The following is a 25,736-nucleotide window of genomic DNA, read 5'->3' as shown; positions in this document are numbered from 1 at the left end:
TATACACCACACATCATATATGTGATACATAAAGCCGAAGTGTCAATCCATTATAGGGGTTTCCGATGGAAAGAAGGATGATGGTGAAAAACATCCCGTCCGACGTCTTTTATGGCGTGCTGACATATATTTATACAGAGATTTAAAAGCTAAAACAAGAGAATGCGTTCTGAAGATGAAAGGATCAGGGTAATGTCAGGAGAGGAATGATGAATTCTAGAAAAGGTTATATGTACAAACTAGACAGGCGATTAAACATAAACCCGTCATGTATACAGGAGGAGCGGAATTAAAGCAGATCCCTACAATCATCCTAATAGATGTATAATATAAGTGACGGGTGTGTTTTATTACCTTGCTATAAAATTTAGGTAAGATTAAACATCTCAATACATGATATCTTCATTCAATCTTATTGTTTTAAAGGGGATGTCAACAACTAGGACAACCGCTGCTCATTTACTATGCATGGTCCCGGTAAAATAGAAAAGCTTAAACTCAACTCTCGTGTCGGCGCCATTCCTGCCATGTTGGGACTCGTGGTCCCGGAGATCTTGGGCGGTTGTTATAACACTTGAGCCCGGCACCCAATCAGATCTGGCGTCACTGTCCCCGCCTTCGGACAAATTGTACGTGAAGAGGAAGTCCGGGCTGCAGCTGATCTGTGACTTCCTCTTCATGTTCAATTTGTCCATAGGCGGAGACAGTGACTCCAGCGCTGATTGGGCACCGAACACCTTGTGTAATGCACCCGCATGAAAACACTGGGACCACAGGTGAGGTGCCCATGTAATGCAGATGTCTGGATGCAATGCACAGACGCACAAGGCGGAACCAATCAGGGATGATTATAGTTCTATTTATACACAGTGATTTAAAATAACACCAAACAAATAGTGTTAGTAGCTAGGCATTAAAACAAAGATAACAATAAACTTGGAAAAACAAAGGAAGTCTTTCTAAATCTAACATCAACGTTCTGTTAACAACAGTGGTGCGCCCAGTTGTGGGAGCCACAACGTAAGTTCTCTCTCTCTCTGTTCATCTGGCCCTAGCGGGGTCACCAGGTTTCCCCCTAGGCTGCAAGTCTCTCTCTGACATAGTTTATCAAAACACGTTGAGCCTCCCATGCACCAACCGGCCCCATCTCAACCTGAGACCCTAATCCCAGCCGACCCCGGTATTGTATAGGATAGCTGATGGTCCTGCTCACACACACTGTCCTTCTGCAGTCGCAGGTGCATCCCACGTGTTGCAGTCTCCTCACTAATCTTCTTGGCTTGACCGTCGACGGAAGTCTCTTAGGATTGGAACAGAGTGGACTATGGCTCGGCTCTTGACAGGCCACGTCTGGTCTCTTGAATTTTACTGGTGTGGGCCATAAATCCTGGTCCCGACTAGTGCAGGCGGAATTTGGAGTCCTCCTGTGCAGAATCGGGCCTTGTCAGGCGATGGACGATGCATTGATGTCGCAGACTTTCCGCTGAGGCCTGTTACGCTGCTATCAGCGACATTCCTGGAGCAGATCTGCTCCACTGTCTTTTCTGGCGTCAATTCAGCCTGCGATTTGGCGTGCAGGGCTTTTGTATCAAGGAAGTCGTTCTTGTGGGTCACCTGATCAAGTTGAGGAAATCTTCCTGTACAATTTGGTTCCACTTGATTTCACTTGGCCAGCAGATGGCAGTCTCTCCTCATTAATGGCATATCCTGCAAGGGCTCTTCAGGGATTTCACTGCTTCTTATTACATTCCTTCCCCCTTTTTGCTCGCCAATCCTTGGATGAGTGGAATCCTTTTGAGTTTGAAGTTTCCTCACAGGCAGCTCAAGTACGAACGCACTCCTTAGTTTTCTGTTATATCTAGGACCAGGCAAATTCATTCGGAGTTACTGGATAGGGGGAATTTTGGTGTTAGCATGCTCAGTCCTGTGGAGCGCTTCCTGTAGAGGCGCTTCTGGACTACTTGGAGACTCAGCCATTGGAGGGTTGTAAGTCGACTTCTGGTTCATTTTCGGTCTCATTAGAAAGCAGCACTGGCATCTCCGTTGAACTCATCGGCTCCTGCAAGCAATTCTTCTTCTAAGACTCCCCTTTGTGGGACCTCCACGACATCCAAGGAGAGCGTCTGCTCCACTCTCTTCTCTGGTGCCAAATCTGCTTGTGGTTTAGTGCGCAGGGCTTTTATATCAAGTCATTCCTGTGGGTCACCTGATCATGTCCCGAGCACGGGAAGTCTCTTCCCCTGCAAATCTTCCAGCACAATTTGGTTCCGCTCAGTTTCGCCTGGCCAGCAGAAGGCAGTCTCTCCTCATTAATGGCACATCTTGCAAGGGCTTTCATCTTGCGAGACCTGCACGGGAGGTGAGCATAGGCTTTTTTATTTTATAGGGGCCAAGCAAGGGAAGGAGAAGGGGTTGTCCTAGTAATTGACAACTAATTTAATATTTATGTGACAGAAAAAAAAATTGTTTTTATGTTTCCCATTTACTATTTTGGTAATAAGAAACCACCAATGAGCTGCCCCTGATTAGTAGTTATACATTAACCATTATTTGAAAGAATTGGCTAAAAATAGTAGGATAGCCTCTACTGTAAACCTGCTGTATACTTTACTACTCATGCAACCTTACAGATTAAGACCTTAGTGTACCCTAGAACCCCGTGATTTTCTGTTTTTTGCACATTTCTGTTTTCCAACTCTTCCTCCGAGAGCCATAACTTTTTTCCTTTGACATAGCTCAAACAGTTTCTTGCAATCATATAGATTTAGTTTCACTGAGAAAATAAATTATAACGCTGATTAATAGGAATAATGTGGACAATCAGTGCACTTGCCGGAATTGGAGTGGTCGTGGTGCACTTGCGGCCTTATTTGCTAGCACCACTGCATCGGGGAGAGCAGTTAAAATATACAAACTTATGTGCTTGGTCGTTCAGGCTGCATAACAACAGAATCCTACGTGTCCTCACAATACCATGGGAACGGATTCCATGGTCACCCATCTGTTTGACCAATCACATTGATATGGTTTAACGTCCATCCTGTAATCTCCACTGCTTAACATTGAAATTGCAACAGCAAGAAGGAAAGATGTGGAATTATGGAAATAGCAGGACGGATGCAAATGATGAAAAAAGTGGAAACAAAATTTCAAAACATCTCGATTTATTCAGTATCGAGTATGCGATTCATATGCAGAAATCTCTGCCCTTACAGCTGCAACCAATGAGGTTATTGATGGTAGTCGGCGGAATTTTTTGCCACGCTGAATGCACTTGGGAAAATCATCAAGATCCACTGCTGGCAGCTCCCTTTGCAATTGCCGACCCATGATGTTCCAGATGTTTTTGATGGGGGCAGGCAGCTCATAATAACAAGCATCATGCAGCCTGATGTTGTGTTGAAAAAAACACTCCTGGGAGAAGGCCTCTTCATTGGTTTGGCCACGTTGTCTGCAGACTAATTTCCTGCTATCATTGCATACAAGACATAAGAGCAACACATGGCTGACCAGCATATAAACCTATTCCAGTCCCCATTGCCGTCTTGCTCCGCATCATGATAGCTTTTAAAAGCGATGGAGGGAGGTCAATAGAAATGTAGCTGGATGTCTGGTTTGTAGCCCAATGTGTACAAATGTCTTCTGATGGTTTCTGTAGACATTGTTAGATACCTTAGTCTTGTTATGCAATGCATAATTTCACCTGCAGCATAGATTGGATCACTACGCGCTAGTCTTCGAATCTTGATGGGACCATTTGGGCAAAGTCATGAAAAGACCTTCATGAGGGAACATCACATCAGTCCTACTTCTTGTTGTGATGAGCCATAATATATGGTAGCCAGACCCCTCCTGTCTTCAGTCCAGCTATACTTCATTACATCGATGTAGTTGCGGAACCAGTGGTATGTCCATTTCTCCAAAGTGTCCGAGGACACGATTTTAAACATGACATCAGGCCACATGTTGCTCATGTTCCTGTGAGTACGTGGCCTATATTTGTTACCATGGCTGCAGCATCTCCGGTATTATCTCCCACATCAACCACATCTGGGACGTCGTTGGTCGGCAATTGCACAGGAGCTGCCAGCAGTGGATCTTGATGATTCAGCACAGCACAGAATTCCTCAGACGACCATTAATAACCTCATTGATTACACCCAGGGCTGTAAGTGCGCATATTTCTTCACATGGCGCTCAAGCTGGATAATGAGTATATCAAGATGATGACCATTAAACTTTTTACACTTGTGTTCCAATATGTAAAAATGACATAAAAAGCCCAAAGCCTTCTCATTGTTTTCAAAATATATATATATATTTTTTATTAATTATCAGTAAAATTACGAGTTAGTCTTTAACTTCTTATCTTATTAATTTTAGCATTCCAAATGCCATAGTAATAAAAATGCTTCAGCTTCAATAGACACTAAAAAGCGGCGAATCTGCATTCACACGGGAGTAATGCCGATCTTCTTTTTATGGGTTGTTCATTACTACAGCAGCTGGACACCCGTTAGCTAAAATTTAAAAAAAAATCTAAAAAAAAATATGATAAAAAAGTAATAAAATTCTGTCTAACTTTTATGATTTTTTTAAACTAATTATACAGAATCAATAAAAAAGGAGAAAGCACACCTTAATAAACTTTGTCATAACGTGGACGTGTTTTCCCACTCAATGAGAAAGTAGTAATTTTTTCAAGACTTTTTCTTTTACTGAAGGGGGTAAAAAGTGCTACAAAAAATTTACCAAAGCTGAATGATAAAGTACAGAAAAAGCCATAGAAGTTATTTGTGTTAATTTCCATTATTTGCACATTCTGCATAATTCTAATCATATGCCCTGGTGTAATACTGTAATTTCACATGATAATGATAATGAGGCACTCGGAACGAGTCCTAAGGGTGAGATTATGGAATATTAATATCACTACTGCAGTACTTAAATTGCCTCGAACCTCCATGATGACTGACTTCGTATCAAGTGCCGTGAATGTCTAGAATATTAATAATCGCCATTTATTCTGATCTAGTGCTGACAGTGTACGCTGCACCGCATGTAGAGGGATAACACAAGTCTTATAAATCTGGTGTTAGAGTATTTACAGTTTCATTTTCCGGCACAAGGCAGGGAAGTGAGATGAATCAACTTTCACAAGATGTTACATTTTACATAAAATTTGACTTCACTTATAAAGCTAAAATACAGCCGTCCTCATGTAGCGCGGCAATGATCCTACAGATCAAACAGAACAAAATGGTTTTAAAAGAGTCACATTACTGAGCTAGGATAATGAAGAACAAGAGCCACAAACTAGGAAAACTTTGCCATCCTAATCTGTGGTCCTTAGGACTTGGCGCCCAGATCGTGAGAGCAAGGAATTCCTATGGGTGTGTACGAGTCTGACCCTCGATTATGGTATGGGCTTGTAGAAGGTTACAAGGAGGGTAGAAGTTGCTCATAAAGCAGTTTTCTGGCACCAAGGATATTGTAGGTTGGAGGTGTTTATGAAAATATAGATTTTAAGGTCATTCTTGAAGGTTTCGATGGTGGGAAAGAGTCTGACCAGTTGGGGTAGAGAGAAGGACAGGCGGAATCTTGGAGATAGTGGTTTGAAGAGCAGACAAGTAGAGATCAAAGAAGGAGATTAAGTGTTGGGAGATAACGGGGGATTGGGTCAGAAATGTATGAACAGGATAGGTCACGGCCGTGTTTGTCAGTGTTTGTCGTATTTGCACTCAGAATTCTCTGGCCAATGGGTAGGCAGTGAATAGATTGACAAAGGGGAGAGGAAGAAATGGAATGAGTAGAGGCGTGTATTAACTGAGGAAGCAGACTTGAGATTGGATCGGAGAGGAACAAGAGTTAGACGAGAGGCCACAAAGAAAAAATGTTGATGTAGTCTAGGGAAGAAATTATAATAGCAATTTTGTTGACTCAAGATTGAGGAAAGAGCATTTGAGATGTTTTTTTAGATGGAGGAGGCAGGATGGAGTAAGGGATTGGATGAGAGGTTAAAAAGCCAAGATCATAGAATCATAGAATGTGAATGTTAGAGTTGGAAGGGACCTCCTGCGTCATCGTGTCCATCCCCCTGCTCAATGCAGGATCCACTAAACCATCTCAGACAGATGTCTGTCCAGCCTCTATTTGAAGACTTCCATTGAAGGAGAACTCGCCACCTCTCGTGGCCGCCTGTTCCACTCATTGATCACCCTCACTGTCACAAAGTTTTCTCTAATATCTAATTTGTATCTTCTCCCTTTTAGCTTCTCGTGTCTCCATGTGCAAATGAGAATAAGGATGATCCCTCTACACTGTGACTGCCCTTCAGATGTTTGTAGACAGCTATTAAGTCTCCTCTTAGCCTTCTTTTTTTTGTAGGCTAGAGTTTGGTTGGGAATGTATGGAGCAGTTACTATGATTAATAAGTCTGGTAGGGAGTGAGTGAGATAGTTCAAAAATAAAAATAAACCGAGTTTTCTCCCATGCTAAGTTTTAGGAAATGAGAGGATATATGTGAGGCACAGTGGTACGGGAAGATATTGGATTCCATGACATGTTTAAGGGCAGAGGTATGAATAAAGAGGAGTAGGAGGAAAACTGCAGAGCCTAAACATTAACTAAACTTTTTTTTTAATTAAGAAGCCTCCTTGCAAAGTTATACATTTTTGCAATACTTTGTAATACTTTATTACCTTATTTTACATTCTTCTCTCCCAAACATCATCAGCAGTTTCAATGCCCGCTTCATGATTCTTTAGACACTGCTTTTAACTGCTGCTCTGCAAACAGCTGTACACTATATTCAATAAACTTGGATACATGAAATCCCCCTTCTGAGTACAGCCTTGGGAGACATGGGAAAGAAAGGCTGAAACAGGAATTCCCGTACACACATTGTGTGTGGTTATCATTGTTGTGAATTTGGTTTTTGGGCTCCCTGGTGGTCACTGGTCACTGGTGGTACTGGACTTGTGTGCTTCACTTTCTCTGTTCACCTGTTTCCATCAGGGTATGGGTGTATCCTATTTAGCCTTGCTGCTCAGTTATTCTAGTGCCGGCCATCAATGTAACCAGAGCCTTTCTGTTGCATGTTCCTGCTTCTAGACTACTATCAGCTAAGTTGGACTCTTAGTCCTAAGTTTGTTTTGCATTTTTGTTCCAGTTCACAGTTATGTTATTTTTCTGTAGCTGGAAGCTCTTGTGGGCCGAAATTGCCACTCCGGTGTCATGAGTTGACACATGAGTCTTAAAGTAATTTCGGGATGGTATTTTAATAGGGTTTTCAGCTGACCGTGAAGTTCCCTATTGTATCTTCTTGCTATCTAGTAAGCGGACCTCGCTTTGCTGAACCTACCTTCATACTGCGTATGTCTTTTCCTCTGAACTCACCGTCAATATATGTGGGGGGCTTCTGTCTCCTTTTTGGGGGAATTTCCCTAGAGGTAAGCCAGGTCTGTCTTTTCCTCTATTAGGGTTAGTTAGTCCTCCGGCTGGCGCTAGGCGTCTAGGGATAAAACGTAGGTACGCCACCCGGCCACTGTTAGTTGTGTGGTAGGTTTAGCTCACGGTCAGCTCGAGATTCCATCTCCCAGGAGCTAGTCTGTTGTTTAAGTTCTCTGACCTTCCCTTGCCATTGGAAACCATGACAGTATGGCCGGCCAAGGGTTAAAACCGTTGGCAGAAGAAAGGAGAGAAAAAGAAGTCTGCAGATTTTTATTTTTATTTTTTCCTTCTGAGTTTGCTTTTTAGTTGACTCAGTTGCATTTCTGCTCTAATTGCAGCCTTTGTCTCTCTCTCTCCTTCTAATCCTTGAATGGCTCTGATCTCACCTGATTAAAATGGATCCTCAGAGTTTGGTTACAGGTTTGAATAATCTTGCTACGAAGGTTCAAAATTTACAGGATTTTGTTATTCATGCTCCTATATCTGAACCTAGAATTCCTATACCAGAATTTTTCTCCGGGGATAGATCTCGTTTCCTGAATTTCAAAAATAATTGTAAATTATTTCTTTCCCTGAGATCTCGCTCCGCTGGAGATCCCGCACAGCAGGTTAGGATTGTAATTTCCTTGCTGCGGGGTGACCCTCAAGACTGGGCATTTGCATTGGCACCCGGGGATCCTGCGTTGCTCAATGTGGATGCGTTTTTTCTGGCTTTGGGGTTGCTTTATGAGGAACCTAACTTAGAGATTCAGGCTGAAAAAGCCTTGATGGCCCTATCTCAAGGGCAAGATGAAGCTGAAATATACTGCCAAAAATTTCGTAAATGGTCTGTGCTTACTCAGTGGAATGAGTGCGCCCTGGCGGCGAATTTCAGAGAGGGTCTCTCTGATGCCATTAAAGATGTTATGGTGGGGTTCCCTGCACCTACAGGTCTGAATGAGTCCATGACAATGGCTATTCAGATTGATCGGCGTTTGCGGGAGCGCAAACCTGTGCACCATTTGGCGGTGTCTTCTGAGAAGGCTCCAGAAAATATGCAATGTGATAGAATTCTGTCCAGAAGCGAACGGCAGAATTTTAGGCGAAAAAATGGGTTGTGCTTCTATTGTGGTGATTCAACTCATGTTATATCAGCATGCTCTAAACGTACAAAAAAGGTTGATAAGTCTATTTCAATTTGCACTTTACAGTCTAAGTTTATTCTGTCTGTGACCTTGATTTGTTCATTATCGTCAATTACCGCGGATGCCTATGTCGACTCTGGCGCCGCTTTGAGTCTAATGGATTGGTCCTTTGCCAGGCGCTGTGGGTTTGATCTAGAGCCTCTGGAAGTTCCTATACCTCTGAAGGGTATTGACTCTACACCATTGGCTAGTAATAAACCATAATACTGGACACAAGTGACTATGCGTATGAATCCAGACCATCAGGAGATGATTCGCTTCCTTGTGTTGTACAATCTACATGACGTTTTGGTGCTCGGATTACCATGGTTACAATCTCATAACCCAGTCCTTGACTGGAAAGCTATGTCTGTGTTAAGCTGGGGATGTCAGGGGGCTCATGGGGACGTACCTTTGGTTTCCATTTCGTCATCTATTCCCTCTGAGATTCCGGAATTTTTGTCTGATTATCGTGATGTTTTTGAGGAGCCTAAGCTTGGTTCACTACCTCCTCACAGAGATTGCGATTGTACCATAGATCTGATTCCGGGCAGTAAATTTCCAAAGGGTCGTTTGTTTAATCTATCTGTACCTGAACATGCTGCTATGCGAGAATATATTAAGGAGTCCCTGGAAAAGGGACATATTCGTCCTTCTTCATCTCCCTTGGGAGCCGGTTTTTTCTTTGTATCTAAAAAAGATGGCTCTTTGAGTCCGTGTATGGATTATCGACTCTTGAATAAAATTACAGTCAAATATCAGTATCCTCTGCCACTGCTGACTGATTTGTTTGCTCGAATAAAGGGGGCTAAGTGGTTCTCTAAGATTGATCTCCGTGGGGCGTATAATTTGGTGCGAATTAAGCAGGGGGATGAGTGGAAAACCGCATTTAATACGCCCGAGGGCCATTTTGAGTATTTAGTAATGCCTTTTGGTCTTTCAAATGCCCCTTCAGTCTTTCAGTCCTTTATGCATGACATTTTCCGTGAATATTTGGATAAATTTATGATCGTGTATCTGGATGATATTTTGATTTTTTCGGATGACTGGGATTCTCATGTCCAACAGGTCAGGAGGGTTTTTCAGGTTTTGCGGGCTAATTCCTTGTGTGTGAAGGGTTCTAAGTGTATTTTTGGGGTTCAAAAGATTTCTTTTTTGGGGTACATTTTTTCCCCCTCTTCCATTGAGATGGATCCTGTTAAGGTTCGGGCTATTTGTGATTGGACGCAACCTTCTTCTCTTAAGAGCCTTCAGAAATTTTTGGGCTTTGCTAATTTTTATCGTCGATTTATAACTGGTTTTTCTGATGTTGCTAAACCTTTGACTGATTTGACCAAAAAGGGTGCTGATGTTGCTGATTGGTCCCCTGCTGCTGTGGAGGCCTTTCGGGAGCTTAAGCGCCGCTTTTCTTCCGCCCCTGTGTTGCGTCAGCCTGATGTTACTCTTCCTTTTCAGCTTGAGGTTGATGCTTCCGAGATTGGAGCTGGGGCGGTCTTGTCGCAGAAAAGTTCCGACTGCTCCGTGATGAGACCTTGTGCGTTCTTTTCACGAAAATTTTCGCCCGCCGAGCGAAATTATGATATTGGTAATCGGGAGCTTTTGGCTATGAAGTGGGCTTTTGAGGAGTGGCGTCATTGGCTTGAGGGGGCTAGACATCAGGTGGTGGTATTGACCGATCACAAGAATTTGATTTATCTTGAGTCTGCCAGGCGCCTGAATCCTAGACAGGCGCGCTGGTCGTTGTTTTTCTCTCGGTTTAATTTTGTGGTCTCATACTTACCAGGTTCTAAAAATGTGAAGGCGGATGCCCTTTCTAGGAGTTTTGAGCCTGATTCCCCTGGTGATTCTGAACCTACAGGTATCCTTAAGGATGGGGTGATATTATCTGCTGTTTCCCCAGACCTGCGACGGGCTTTGCAGGAGTTTCAGGCGGATAGACCTGATTGTTGCCCGCCTGGTAGACTGTTTGTTCCTGATGATTGGCCCAGTAGAGTCATCTCGGAGGTTCATTCTTCTGTGTTGGCAGGTCATCCCGGGATCTTTGGTACCAGGGATTTGGTGGCTAGGTCCTTCTGGTGGCCTTCCCTGTCTCGAGATGTACGAGTTTTTGTGCAGTCTTGTGATGTTTGTGCTCGGGCCAAACATTGTTGTTCTCGGGCCAGCGGATTGTTGTTATCTTTGCCTATTCCGAAGAGGCCTTGGACTCACATCTCTATGGATTTTATTTCTGATCTCCCTGTTTCTCAGAAAATGTCTGTCATCTGGGTGGTGTGTGACCATTTTTCAAAGATGGTCCATTTGGTGCCCTTGCCTAAGTTGCCTTCCTCATCCGAGTTGGTTCCTCTGTTTTTTCAAAATGTGGTTCGCTTGCATGGTATTCCGGAGAATATCGTTTCTGACAGGGGGACCCAGTTCGTGTCTAGATTTTGGCGGGCGTTCTGTGCTAGGATGGGCATTGATTTGTCTTTTTCGTCTGCGTTCCATCCTCAGACTAATGGCCAGACTGAGCGAACTAATCAGACCTTGGAGACTTATTTGAGGTGTTTTGTGTCTGCGGATCAGGATGACTGGGTTGCCTTTTTGCCGTTGGCGGAGTTTGCCCTCAATAATCGGGCTAGTTCTGCCACTTTGGTTTCTCCTTTCTTTTGCAATTCGGGGTTTCATCCTCGTTTTTCTTCTGGTCAGGTGGAGTCTTCGGATTGTCCTGGAGTGGATACTGTGGTGGATAGGTTGCATCGGATTTGGGGACAGGTGGTGGACAATTTGGAGTTGTCCCAGGAGAAGACTCGGCATTTTGCTAACCGCCGTCGTCGTGTTGGTCCTCGTCTTCGTGTTGGGGACTTGGTGTGGTTGTCTTCTCGTTTTGTCCCTATGAGGGTTTCTTCTCCTAAGTTTAAGCCTCGGTTCATCGGCCCGTATAAGATTTTGGAGATTCTTAACCCCGTGTCCTTTCGATTGGACCTCCCAGCATCTTTTTCTATCTATAATGTCTTCCATCGGTCATTATTGCGCAGGTATGAGGTACCGGTTGTGCCTTCCGTTGAGCCTCCCGCTCCGGTGTTGGTTGAGGGTGAATTGGAGTACATTGTGGAGAAGATCTTGGACTCCCGTGTTTCCAGACGGAAACTTCAGTATCTGGTCAAGTGGAAGGGCTACGGTCAAGAGGATAATTCTTGGGTGACAGCCTCTGATGTTCATGCCTCTGATTTGGTCCGTGCCTTTCATAGGGCTCATCCTGATCGCCCTGGTGGTTCTTGTGAGGGTTCGGTGCCCCCTCCTTGAGGGGGGGGTACTGTTGTGAATTTGGTTTTTGGGCTCCCCCGGTGGTCACTGGTGGTACTGGACTTGTGTGCTTCACTTTCTCTGTTCACCTGTTTCCATCTGGATATGGGTGTATCCTATTTAGCCTTGCTGCTCAGTTATTCTAGTGCCGGCCATCAATGTAACCAGAGCCTTTCTGTTGCATGTTCCTGCTTCTAGACTACTATCAGCTAAGTTGGACTCTTAGTCCTAAGTTTGTTTTGCATTTTTGTTCCAGTTCACAGTTATGTTATTTTTCTGTAGCTGGAAGCTCTTGTGGGCCGAAATTGCCACTCCGGTGTCATGAGTTGACACATGAGTCTTAAAGTAATTTCGGAATGGTATTTTAATAGGGTTTTCAGCTGACCGTGAAGTTCCCTATTGTATCTTCTTGCTATCTAGTAAGCGGACCTCGCTTTGCTGAACCTACCTTCATACTGCGTATGTCTTTTCCTCTGAACTCACCGTCAATATATGTGGGGGGCTTCTGTCTCCTTTTTGGGGGAATTTCCCTAGAGGTAAGCCAGGTCTGTCTTTTCCTCTATTAGGGTTAGTTAGTCCTCCGGCTGGCGCTAGGCGTCTAGGGATAAAACGTAGGTACGCCACCCGGCCACTGTTAGTTGTGTGGTAGGTTTAGCTCACGGTCAGCTCGAGATTCCATCTCCCAGGAGCTAGTCTGTTGTTTAAGTTCTCTGACGTTCCCTTGCCATTGGGAACCATGACATATCATGTACAGATCTTTGTCGAGCAGCAGTTGAAAACAGCTTCTAAAGGAGCCTGAACTGGGTAGTAAAAGTAGAACTGCAGAGAAGTGTTTGGGAGAGAAGGAAGCAAAATAAGGTAATCAAATATATTACAGAAATTTACATCTTTGAAAAAGCCTGGAGGATAATTAAATAAATACAAAAATGTTTAGATAATCTTTAAAAGATACCAACACACCAGCGCAGGGTGCCTGAGATAATGAGTTGATACGTGAGGAGACATTTTATATTCAAACACATTTTACATTATATGTGTGATAATGGTAAATGAGATAAAGAAACACAACCCCCTGTTAGGGTATATTTTCTGTCGCCGATGGATTTTATTTTATACTGTGCATTATGTCCATATTTTGGTACTTTTTTGGACAGATTCCCAGTGGAATCCGTCTGAAAAAGACGTCGTGTGCACAAAGCCTTGTTAGAGATTTTTTACAATTTCTCTATAGCTCACATGCTAATACTCATAAATATAATTCTCCAAGTATTACGTTCTCTTACCTTACATCGCTCAGCTCATAATACAAATTCCTTCCTTCATCCTTTATATAAATGGCGGTACTGGGGGATTCCAGCACCTTCATTGTCAGCTGCTGCGGGAAGGCACTTACAAAGAGGGCACGTATGGTGTCTACACTGGTAATTTCATTGGGCATCTGGAGCTTCTTCGTGTCTTCTCCATACTGTAGAAAAAGCACACCTGCAATAAAACCGAAAGTGGAGCGTTAGTAGAAGCTGACTACCGCTAATCGGCAAACAATACTAACAGTTTAGAAATGTCTAATGAGCCCATAGTCTATCATTTGCCAGTCGTACAGAGGTGTCCACCCTTATCTCACCTTGGATTTGGTTTAGGATTTCTCACAAAATAATGGAAATAAAGTATGGTGACATCCCAGCAAACCTCTCGACAGGCTGCAATCTACATCCCAACTACAGGATAGCCACAATAGACACATATAGCATAGACATCCCCCTACAGAGTATCACAAATGATGTCTTTTTTAAAAACTCATACAACGTATCTCAGGGCATGTTATGTTAAAAGCAAAGGAAAAGAAGAACAAATCTTTATGTCAGGGTGTCCTAATATATGATTGGTCAAAATACATTATTTCACTTCAAATTGAAATGTTTGATTAAAGGAGTGTTCCCAGATCCTACAATGAGTCCGTATCCATAGGATATGTCCTAAATATATATTAGATGTAGGTCCCGGCAATTGGACCCACATCTATTATGAGAAAGGGGCCTAGTTGCACCCTACTGGTATAAAAATGCCAAAAGTTGCTAAATTTGTGCAAAAAAATTGTGACTTTTCAAAGTGATTTATGCCATAATTGGCTCAGTGATTAGCACTGCAGCCTTGCAGCACTGGGGTCCTGGGTTCTAATCCCACCTTGGACAACATCTGCAAGGAGTTTGTATGTTCTCTCCGTGTTTGTGTTGGTTTCCTCCGGGTTCTCCGGTTTCCTCCCACATTCTAAAGACATACTGATAGGGAATTTAGATTGTGAGCCCCATCGGGGACAGCGATAGTAATGTCTGTAAAGCGCTGCTGTTAGCGCTAGATAAAAAATAAAGATTATTATTATTATAATTCTGGCAACCCCCCCCACACACACACACACACACTTTCTTGAATCAGGGCCTAAACCTTATCTGCTCAGGTTAATAAAAAAAAAAGTATATAATAATATAGCTGGAATGATGTTTATATTAATAGTCCGGAACTTCGACCTTTCGCTGTCGCTCTTAAGCTGTTCCATAGGAGTCTGAAATCAATTTTGCATCTCTTGCTCTTCCATTCTTTAATCATAACAGGATTATAATTCCTTTTACAACCTCTGAGGATAACAAGCGTGACATACACATGAATTTATGCATGAAAATAGCTACTCAGGATATTTAAACACCCAAGAAAACATTGACAATCTAATGGTTAAAACATTAATAAAATAAATTATGCACTGATTAAAGCAGCGCCGTCTACATTTTTTTTGCCGCTATCCTCGAGGGGGGAAAGAGAATAACATATGGTTGCCGGGATAACTCAATAGAAATATGTTTCTTCCAGACAATTTATTTATTTATTTTGCTCAAGGAGGATTTTCTGAAACTGTTTCTAAACTCCAGTGTATTTATAGAAATAGTATGGAATATTTAAATTAAAGTGTTTGCTTTCTTTTGGAAATTTTTTTTTTTTTTTTTTTTAGAAGGATACATTATCAATATTCTGCCCACAAGGTGTGTAACCTCTGGAATCACCAGTGATCAGTGGTAATCAAAGCAAAAGCAAGTGTTCAGTTTTCCTACAGCGCCACCACAGGTGCAATGAAGTATTACACCATATTGAAATCAACGGACTTTATGTATAATGAAGACATGCTGGGTCCTCCAGAGTGAAAACTGATCCCAATGATATGTCACATTGGACTAAAATGTTTCTTGAAACTTGTGTTATTAGTCAATTTTCCTGAAGTTTTATTTTTTATTTTGACCCTGTAAATGAAATAAAATAGGTAATTTTTATAGACTACATTGAATTAGGTATTTCCTCACAATAAGACGCTCCGGAGTCTGACAGTTATAATCAATCCCATCAGACAATATAAGAGACAATGGTAGTTTTGGTTTCTAACAGCATTTCAGAGGCTTATTCAGCTCTCCTGACAAGTCTGTCTTAATAAATGCTTGTATCTGCAATACAGGAAAGAAATATATCTTGGTACCGTGTTAGCCAGTAGATAGAAAAATATTTAGAATTGAGAGTCCTCAGTGGTTGATACCTTTTAATGGCTAACTGAAAAGATGGTAACAAATTGCAAGCTTTCGAGACTACACAGGTCTCTTCATCAGGCAAAGACTAAAACAAATTCTGAAGAATCACATATTTATGCACAACATAGTATAGAAAAAAAAAAAAAGGGGAAAAAAACCATGGATAAGCCAGGTGACATGAAGCAGAATTACCATACCATTGAAGTTACAACGTCAAATCGCAGAAAGACAGGAGAGTCTGGGAATATAAACTGATGACGACCTTTGACACTCTAACTGCAGGAATGAATGTGTCACATGGATTTATGTCTTTTTACATCAACTAAGGAACTTGCCCATCAGACCATGTGGGGTCATAGCAACAGAGACCCTAATCACAGGACAATAAAACAATCCTTATCTAAGAATTGGCCCAATATTTATGGACATAACTGTTTATCACCCATGGTAATTCTGCTTCATGTCACCTGGCTTATCCATGGTTTTTTTCCCCCTTTTTTTTTTATACTATGTTGTGCATAAATATGTGATTCTTCAGAATTTGTTTTAGTCTTTGCCTGATGAAGAGACGTATGTAGTCTCGAAAGCTTGCAATTTGTTACCATCTTTTCAGTTAGCCATTAAAAGGTATCAACCACTGAGGACTCTCAATTCTAAATATTTTTGTATCTGCAATAAAATAGTAATTCTACAGAATCTTCTCTTATAATGTTTTATTGTGCCATCCTTCTATTATTCCTCCTAGACGTTTATAAATAGACAGTTAGGTGTTACCATTTCCTTGTCAAATAGGTGTTTCTCTGAACACTTTGACATTGTCCAATCAGTGACAGACATTGTAGGGACACACCCCTGAGGACCTTGGGAACAGTAATGCCCAGCGGTGTATTTAAACATATGATAGGATCAACAGAGCAACGGCACAACACATAGCTAAGAAAACATGCTATAGAATTATTATTTCATGAGGGTTACAAGAATTTAACAAAACAAAAATGTCAGGTGTCACAGCACCTCTTCCTGCCGCCGCGTCTGCTGCCCTCATCCCTGCCCGCCGACATACTTACCCGTCCCGGTGCACTCCTGTGGTGTGCACGTGCCTTCCGGCCTCCTCTCTTCCTTACTTGCCACTGGCCCCAGGTTCGCGTTGGGTGCGCGTGCACACCTCCCACTCCAACTCCCTCTGCGCACGCGCACTTCCTTGTTCTGGACTGCAGACACTCTGTTCCTCCACTCGGTAACCCTGGAGGACCCTGACCAGGATGTCCTGCGGCACGCAGCCTATTTAAGGTTACCCTTCCCTCTGCTCCATGCCTGATTGTTATTTGTTTCCATTTGACCCAGGTCCCACTGTGCTTTGCATTTCTCTGTCCTGTGCATGCGCCATATCCTGCCTGTCCTGTGTCTCCGCCATAGCCAGTCTGTCCTGTGCGTCCGCCATATCCTGCCTGTCCTGTGTCTCCACCATAGCCAATCTGTCCTGTGTCTCCGCCATAGCCAGTCAGTCCTGTGCATCCGCCATATCCCACCTGTCCTGTGTCTCCGCCATAGCCAGTCCTGTGTCTCCGCCATATCCTGCCTGTTCTGTTTCTCTGCCATAGCCAGTCTGTCCGGTGTCTCTGTCATAGCCAGTTCAGCGTCTTTTCCGCTCCTACTTTCTGTCCCCGAGTATCAGCTTCTGCGGCAATAGTCTCCCTCGGGCCTGCCCCTAACGCTCCTTGTATTGGGGGTGGTCCACCAGGCCAGCTCACCCTTGGGAGGTTCGTTGTCGTGGTTCTGCGGGTTCACTTTTGGTATTCCAAAAGTTGTGACATCAGGATTGTTGGCAAGTCCTTATAAATTGGCCGTGTATTATGGGCTGTAGAGTCCTTGGCTTTAAGCACAGATATTTTTGCTTTACAACACAGAACTATTAATTATTGGACGGTTGGCAGAAACCAGTACAAACTGTCGAATAGTTGTGCTAATCAAGAGTATAATAAAGTGTGTGACCCACATTAAAGTTGCGCAGCTTCCAAGACATAGGGCTTGATTCATCTTTTGCATTTTTTTAATTACTTTTATTGTTTTTTGTCTTTTAGTATTTGCGGTTTTTTTCCCAACAATTTCTTAAAATGCTTTTTTATTTTTCTCTTCAATCCCTATAGCCTTATATTGCATGTTCTGTTAAAATATTGCACAATTTACAGAAACAAATTGAGATGCACATAAAATCACTGGGACTAAGTATTTGCACAAAATTGTTTCAGCTTTTTAAAAAGTCACAATTGATAAAATCATCTGAAAACATCTGCAAACTCCAAACACCATCTACAATGCTGAACATAGAAAACAGGAAAACATGTCAAATAGACTTTAAAAAGGGCGCAACTCAAAAAAATAAAAAAGCGCAAATGAAAAAATAGTGATAGGCCATCAATATAAAAGTCCTGAATAAACCCTCTGACACCAATTTTATTCTCATAATAAAATACTCTATAGGTTGAATATTAAAAAATGTTCGTGAAGATAAATGATCAACTCTAACTTTATGTGTTTATTTCATTATGTGTATATATTTTGTAATCGAAGGGTTCAGATCTTCAGTAAACACATTATTTCCTTAAAGCATTTTTGTGGATTAAAAAAAAAAACATGTAAGTTTTCCTCCAAAATCATCATCACACCTGAAAGTGAATATGGTTGAGTAGCAATACCGCACACAACCTGTGGTCATGAGTGGTGCTGTTTTAGGAAGAAAGCAGTTATGTTACGTAAATAAATGAATAACGGGCACTTGTATGAGATATGGCATGTTAATTGCTGAAAGATTGCTTTTGTCCATTAAGACCTTTTCTATTAAGGAGCTCCTTACATTTATTGGCCATAATGAGCTTTGTAGTAAATCATAAGACCACCCTACAGCACTATAACCCAGCTAGATAAGGTTTCTATAAAGTCCTATTAGGAGCATATGAATAAACTGTGAAATGAAGACAAAAATGAATGTTGAGTCAAGTGGATGCTCCTGGAAAATACAGGTAAAACTCCAATTGTTTCTAACGTAATAAAAAAAATCTTTAAAAAGGGGTTGTCAAGTTTAAAGAAAAACAAAAACATTTTCTACATTCCTTTTCTGGACGATGAAAGAGCGTTTAATGATCTGGAGGACCTGTCCTTCCTTCATTATGCAGAAAAAGTATTGATTTCAATTGGCATTCTGTAATTCTTAAATTTTCCTGCGGGGGTGCTGCTCAAAAATTGAACACTTACTTCCGGGTTCCCCTACACTGCCTACTGCATAGAGCTAATCACCAGTCTCAGAAAAGGGACATTGTATTGCCAATTTATCGATGGACTATTCTAAAAAGTAGAGATTGTCAAAAGCCGAGAACCCAATTAAAGACCAAATAAGATGATTCTTCTAGGATTGTTGAAAATCTATCTAGGGACTACGAGAAAAAAAAAAAACAGAGAAAGAAATAATTATCTGATTATTAGTAAAGTATAGAAATGGATTTAGGTTTACTGCATTATGGAGTCATTTTTTAGAACCCAAATTCTTTATGACCGAAAAATCACAAAATGTTTTTTTTTTAACAAGCCTTGAAAATATCAGTTATAGCAAAGAATTAGGCTGTATTTTACATACATGAAAGGTTTGAAGCTAATTCAGGAAGGGTGACTGGATATTGACTCTTCTGCCAATATTTAGAAACATCTGGTCAGACGTTATTCTTTAGAGAAGAAAAATATTTCCAATTTTGGTAGTAAAGTGTGTTCTTCAAATCTTTCATTTTAACAATGTTCTTCATAAACCTGCCTCCCCAAACCTCCAGATCTTACATCAATGCACTGTGTCTGGTGACAGCTGGCTTTTCTGGATAGCAATGTGAGGATGGGGATCAAAGCAAAATGGGTCAGAAGTTATAAAACAGAGTTTTTTTAAATGCTAAGTGCTTGTCTTTAGAACCTTATGATGCCTTTTTCGTGAAACGTCACATTGACCACATTACATAAGATTAATTTTGAAGATTATCAGCTTCTAAAACCATGTGATGTAGATCTTATCTTCAAAGTATAATTGTCTACACCTTCATCTTACTACTGAATTGTCAAAATCGGTCCATTTATCCAAATAACTGCCCAAATGGACAGTGGAACTCTGCCCCCATGGGGCTCAACATTACAGTAGCGTTCTCCATTGAGCCCAGATTCTGATATGACAATATTGCTTGAAGGTCTTGGAGAAAACAATCTCGTTTGTAACTGAGCTGAAACCACTGAGAACTTTTATAGCATCAACCTACAAATAACGTATTTTAGGTAACAAACCCCTTCCTGATAGGGCAATTTTTAGTTTTTGTGTTTGATTCTTTTCCAATAGGTGGCCCTAGACTTCGAGTCTTCTTCCTCTCTGAAGAGACAATTTGCATGTTTAATTTCCCAGAGGAGCATGCATGACTTATAAGTCTCCTCACTCTGACATGCCAGGCTTGGCTTGTCTCTCCACAAGGAGGAATGTTACCCCTTAGGCCCAAGTTTTTTCCTTCAAAAGTCATAACTTTTGTTTATTTTTCTGTGCACAACGCTATATGAAGGCTTGTTTTTTATGGGATGAGTTGTACTTTTTGAAATATACCATTCATTTTACCTTACAGTGTACTCAGAAACAGGAAAAAAATTCAAGTGAATAGTGAAAAAAATGGCATGACACCATTTTTTTTTATTGTATGATAAAATTGACCTGGTAATAGGATTCTTCAGGTCTCCAGGTTATTATGATTAATGTGATATCAAACTTGCAAAAAACAGTTAATGTGACTAAAGGAAAAAAATAAAATTTGGTAAAAAAAAAAATAAATAAATTGGTTTCTAACCCCATTTTCTGATACCTTCAACAATTTTATTTTTCCATCAATGGAGCTGTATAAGAACTGATGCTTTTTGTGTTGAGCTGATGTTTTCATTTACGCCATTTTGTGTTGTATATACAACGCCTTCATCATTGAAAATTCAATGTTTGGCTAACACTTGTATATTGACGTGTCAAAAGTATCAGATTAGAAAACGTTCAGTAGATGGGACATAAGAATAAAAAACAAAAACAAAATAACATTGGCTGCAAGAATAGATACACCATGGTCTTCTCAGCCCTTATCTTAATAGCATGAAGCCATCGGGTTGCTGGTCTTCCTCTTCGCCTTGTTCCTTCTATTCTTCTGACCATCTGACTTTGATGTGTCCAAAGTAGGCAAGTCGAAGCTTTGTGATCCTTGCTTCGAGTGACATTTCTGGCTTGATTTGTTCTTCTTGCCATCCATGGTCTTGATAGCATCCTTCTCCAGCACCACATTTCGAAGACATTGATTCTTCTTCTGTCATGTTTCTCTATCATCCAAGTTTTGCATCCATATCTTACTACAGAAAAGACCATACACACATTCACCCATACTCACAGTGATTGTTCCCCTATACAAAAAAAGTTCATTATAAGTTACAAATCTAATTTCCCTAAATTAATGTTAGTTAAGGCCTGGATCAGACTGGCTTCTAGAACACGAAAGACTTCTTTGTTGAGCTCAGGTTCGACCACCAATATGGGTGCCAGTGCTCAAGCAGAGGACTTCACTTGTCACTCGGCTTTTTTTCCTATGGGTTGATTCCCAAATAACCTTTTAAATTTTATTCATAATGAATCATGTGCAATGAAAACAATTAAGAATACAACGCAACTAAATGTGGACGAGAACACGTTCTTTATCGATGGTTAGTAGACCCTCCAAAACATCTTTGGTGGACCCAAGGAACCCCAGTCTTATATTGTTTTATGGAGTCAGTGGTTGTAATGAATGCATCATAGTCTTGGCAAAATCAGTAGAGATTAGCCATTTCAATAATTCTGTCAAATTATTGTATTCACCTTTTAATAACTACGACCCTCCCGAACCAATTAGCCGCATCCGTCATATAGTCGCCACTTTGAAACAAAGACTGGGAACTGCAGCAGGTATGAAAAAGAGAATGGTCATGGCTAGAGGAGGTGAGCACCATTTATTTTTCTGCTTTATAACATTTGCTGGTATTTAGATTTTTATAGACGTTGGATAACTCCTTTAATTTGTAGGACTTTATCCAGGTCATCGTTCCTCCATCAAGGTGATTATTTTCTATCATACATATAGCTCCTCTGTAACAAGCTATTAATATCATCGTTATCAGGACTAAATAGAGCATACATCTCCAAAAAATGATCCTCAAAAAAAAAATCCTCGGTAATAACACACCGTCTGATGAAACAATGTACGGTATATGTTTCTCATCCTCAGCAAAGAAAACATTGTAAGATAAAGAGTACATCTGGTTTTTAGGAATGTCATAAAAGACAAAGAGGTAAGGAGGATTTTTTTCTTCAAAAAAAAGGTCATAGAAAGTGCAGGAGGCCCACAAATACTGATTGTATACTTAGGAAGACCAAGTCTACGATACCATGGTGACCCCCACCTTCTTAGGACTATACAAACATGTGGAGATCACAGATATTACTTTTCTCTTTCTAATAACCTGAGATTGTTCTCCATCAAAAGGGCATAAGAAGTAAGTGAACCCACATGGGAGACATAAATACAATATATTACATTTTTTCTTTTATGGTGTACAGTAAATATCGTAAGTTTGAAACATATGTTCTAAAAATAATAGTAATATCGATTTAATATTGCAGAATCTATCCATTCTCCTTAATATTATACGGTAATTATAACACCGAGAATGAAAAGTCATAAAATTATATAAATCACAGGATGGATAGACATGTTAATAAAATGCAAATAATGAAAAATTGGTTATAACATTTTCAACACATCTCAATTTATTCATTATGGAGTATGGCGCAACGTACAGAAATCCTCGCACTTACAGCCTTTGCTGCTACCAATGAGGTTATTACTGGTTGAGGAATTTTCTGCTATGCTGAATAATCATTGGGCAAATCATCAAGATCCACAGCTGGCAGCTCCCACCGCAACTGCCGACCAAGGACGTCCCAGATGTAGCACCAGCAACATGCAGTCTGGCATCGTGGAGTTGAAAACCGGCACCAGGGACACTTTGGAGAAATGGCCATGTTCCTGTCAGTCACTGCTACACATTTAAAGGGACTCTGTCAGCACAGAATGACTGTTGAGGCCAAGTACAGGCGTTCGGTGCATCATGGTGCAGCCAGTCATTTAAATACACCTTCTCACCTGCTTTTTTCCCCTCTATCTCCATCCTCTACTTCTTTCATGGACAGTTCAGACTTGATAGAGCCAGAGAAGGGCAGAGATAGATGGAAACCAAGCAGGTGGGAAGGTGTATGTAAATGTTTGGCCCCGCCATGATGACGTCCCTTTCTTTGGTTTCCCGATAGATGAGACTTGTAATTGACTGCAGAGATCAAGTGGTTGGAAAAGAACATAATCATATGTGCATCGATGAGTATGCCTCCCTATCTAGCAAAAAAGGTTGTTTTTTTGTTCAATTGAGTTGGTCCGGGCTGCTCTTTTCTAAATCAGTGCCACTTATATCCAAGTGACGTGTCTTGAATTGTAGCACAGCTCCCTTCACATAATCACTGCAGTATCACACACAGCCGGTGTACAGGAGTGGCGTTGTGCTTCAAATAATAAAAATACAGACATTTTATTCTAATCCTGGATAACTATTTTAAAGGGAAGCTGTGAATCCCTTTTTTTCCATGTTTCAATCTGTATTAAAAAATATAAAATTACCGTAGTAATCTTGCAATTTTCACAAGGGCCACTTGGGCTTTTTTAGACTCTTACTTCCTGTCCTTTCAGGAAGAGTTTTCAGCAGGCTCCTTATCATCAGAGGCAGGATTACAGTGACAGGTAACACCTCTGTACACAGCTGATAACAAAGGATCCACCAATCACAAATAGGCGATGTCACATCTGACCCTTCTCCTCCTACCTTCACGATGAACATTGCACACTCTCATTAGACACTTCAATACAAACATTAGGGACAGGGTCTGACCATTGTGGCTTTGTACATGTTGAAGTGCTGTCCTCCTGTATCCAGATTCATGTGATGTACAACACCAGTTAGTCTGATTATAAAGGAAAGGAAAAGAGAGGGGTAGACATTTGAAAAAAATACTACAATTTTACTTTTATTGTGATAATTAAAAAGCTCAGAATTAAAATGTCCCTATTCCTGACCAAGTATTCCCTTTGGGATTGAGAGAGAATAAACTGAGGTCTACAATTCCAAAGACACAAAATTCTCCAAGGGAATTCAGGGCAACCCAAAAATTAGAATACTGACTCTGCTTTTTAGGGTAAATTGTATCCAATAATTAAATTGGAAATTGAGGACCCCGGTTTATTCGCTCTGAATCCCAAAAATAATTCTTATTCAGAGATAATGACGTTTTAATTTTGAGCATTTTATTTATCACAATAAAATAAATTTTAGTATTTTTTCACATGTCTACCCCTCTCTTTGCCTCTCCTTTATAATCAGGCTTTGTACATGTGTTGTTTCCTGATACAAAATGAAGTAAAAGTCTTAAATAGCCCCAGTGGAGAGTGTGAAAATTGCAAAGTACCTATTATCTTTTTTTTTTAATACAGATCATGCTATGTTAAAAAAAAATAAAAATGCTAAACATTTTTTAAAAATACTTTGAATACAAAAACCTGATTTAATAATAATGGGTAATCTTCAGATGACAGATTCAGTTTAAGATCTTCAAGGGAATTTTTAAGAACTTTTATAAAGCACGTTCGGTACTTTATCTTCTGGATGAACCTCTTGAGATGAAAGTGTTAATATCAATAGTGTCTTTTTCCTCTCTTTTTTTTTTCTACGTTGCCAGACTTAAAATACAGAGATTATTCATGAAATTAAATCCTGTTTCCAGGGCCAAACTCATCAAATTGCACTTGCCGCTGATATGGTGAATTTACTAGGAATTTGCCACTAATCCCCATTTCAAAGGGATAGAGGCGGCTCGCACAATGGGTCAGCGCTTCATAAAGGAAGGTTAGCTCGCACTAATGTTTATAGCTTGCTTTGCGTTTGTTCTCGATTCGTGTAGAACATTTTTCTTGTGGAGCCGGGATCAATTTAACATTTAATTCCTCCTGACAATAAAGACTTCTTAAACTCCTATAGGTTTTCGCAGGGTTCACTTTGTCAGACCCTACACAATGTGCCGTCTGCAGCTATTTGAGGCTCTGATATATTATGTCTTATAACTTGGGATCAAGTGATTGCCGTTTAATTTTCTTTGACTTTTAAGAAAGTAATAGGGAGGATTTCAGGTGGCGGATATTATATATGGCACAGGACTGTCATATTGATGGCAGGTTTTTAGATTTACAGCAATAGCCACCACCGCCACAGTGATTGTAATACATTTCTATCATTTACGGACGGTATATTTTTTACAGCAAAGCTGTTAGGCGAAGGTTGGGTTGGAAAGACCATGATTTGGGTGACCTTTTAGTCCGTTTTTTTTGTTACAAAAATTCTTGTTTATTTAGATTACAATAGTAAATCCTACATAATAGATTTATTGTTATCAAGATTATTACCTCAAAAGGGTATGAGGTAGATGGGCTCACGCGGCTGCACACGGAGGTAGACACAGGTACACTGTCTCTTTAAATCTTCCACTGGTTTATTAGACATGTGGCATAAACCAACGCAAAATGAAAATAAACACAGCCCTTAAGGCAAAAACAGGAAAAACAAATCAAAATGGTATACAGTCTCTGCATCTGCGGGGATCCACCCGCTCAGTAAAGTAACCACTCACTGGTTCAGCTTTTCCTTCTCAGGACACAAAATGCTGGAGTTCCTCTCTCCAGCCCTACTGAACTCTGAATGCCTCTGCAGGCCAACTATTTAACCCCCAGACCACACTCTGGGGTGGAGATAAGGTAGACCATCTCCCACCCGCTCTATGGTTGTCCACAAAAACCCAGCCCTTAAAATGGTTGATTAACTCCTCTCAAAACAGTGTGCTGGAGGAAACTTCTGGGTTTCAAATCACTGAAGCTAATAGCCTCGGTGAAACATATCTCCCCTCCAGCACCTTGCCAGTGACTTTGTCATAGACACTGCAGCCTAAATAAGCATTTGATCGAAGCAAAAATATGCCCAGGACCCTGATTCAGTGGCCTTCAGTAGTCTGTGGTTGCCAAGCCAGGGCACTGAGAAACTCCTACTACTTGCCGGCAGCACCGATGCCTCTTTGGACTATTATGCCCGTCCGGTGAGCGAT

At 41.0% G+C, this 25,736-nt stretch overlaps 1 protein-coding gene across 10 annotated transcripts in view; it reads right to left on the bottom strand.

The window, feature by feature from the left end:
- KIAA1217 (KIAA1217 ortholog) overlaps nucleotides 1-25,736 on the bottom strand; it is a 506,736-nt gene that overhangs the window by 111,303 nt on the left and 369,697 nt on the right. For all 10 annotated transcript variants that reach the window (XM_077268372.1, XM_077268371.1, XM_077268369.1 and 7 more), the window contains one exon: nucleotides 13,181-13,379. In XM_077268372.1, coding sequence (XP_077124487.1) covers nucleotides 13,181-13,379 — 199 coding nt within the window. The remainder of the gene's footprint in view (nucleotides 1-13,180; nucleotides 13,380-25,736) is intronic.

The sequence above is a fragment of the Ranitomeya variabilis genome, chromosome 6 (assembly GCF_051348905.1).
Source record: "Ranitomeya variabilis isolate aRanVar5 chromosome 6, aRanVar5.hap1, whole genome shotgun sequence".
NCBI classification, from domain to species: Eukaryota; Metazoa; Chordata; class Amphibia; order Anura; family Dendrobatidae; genus Ranitomeya; species Ranitomeya variabilis.
Note: the sequence above shows the minus strand (reverse complement) of the source record. Positions and strands in the feature narration are given on the sequence as shown.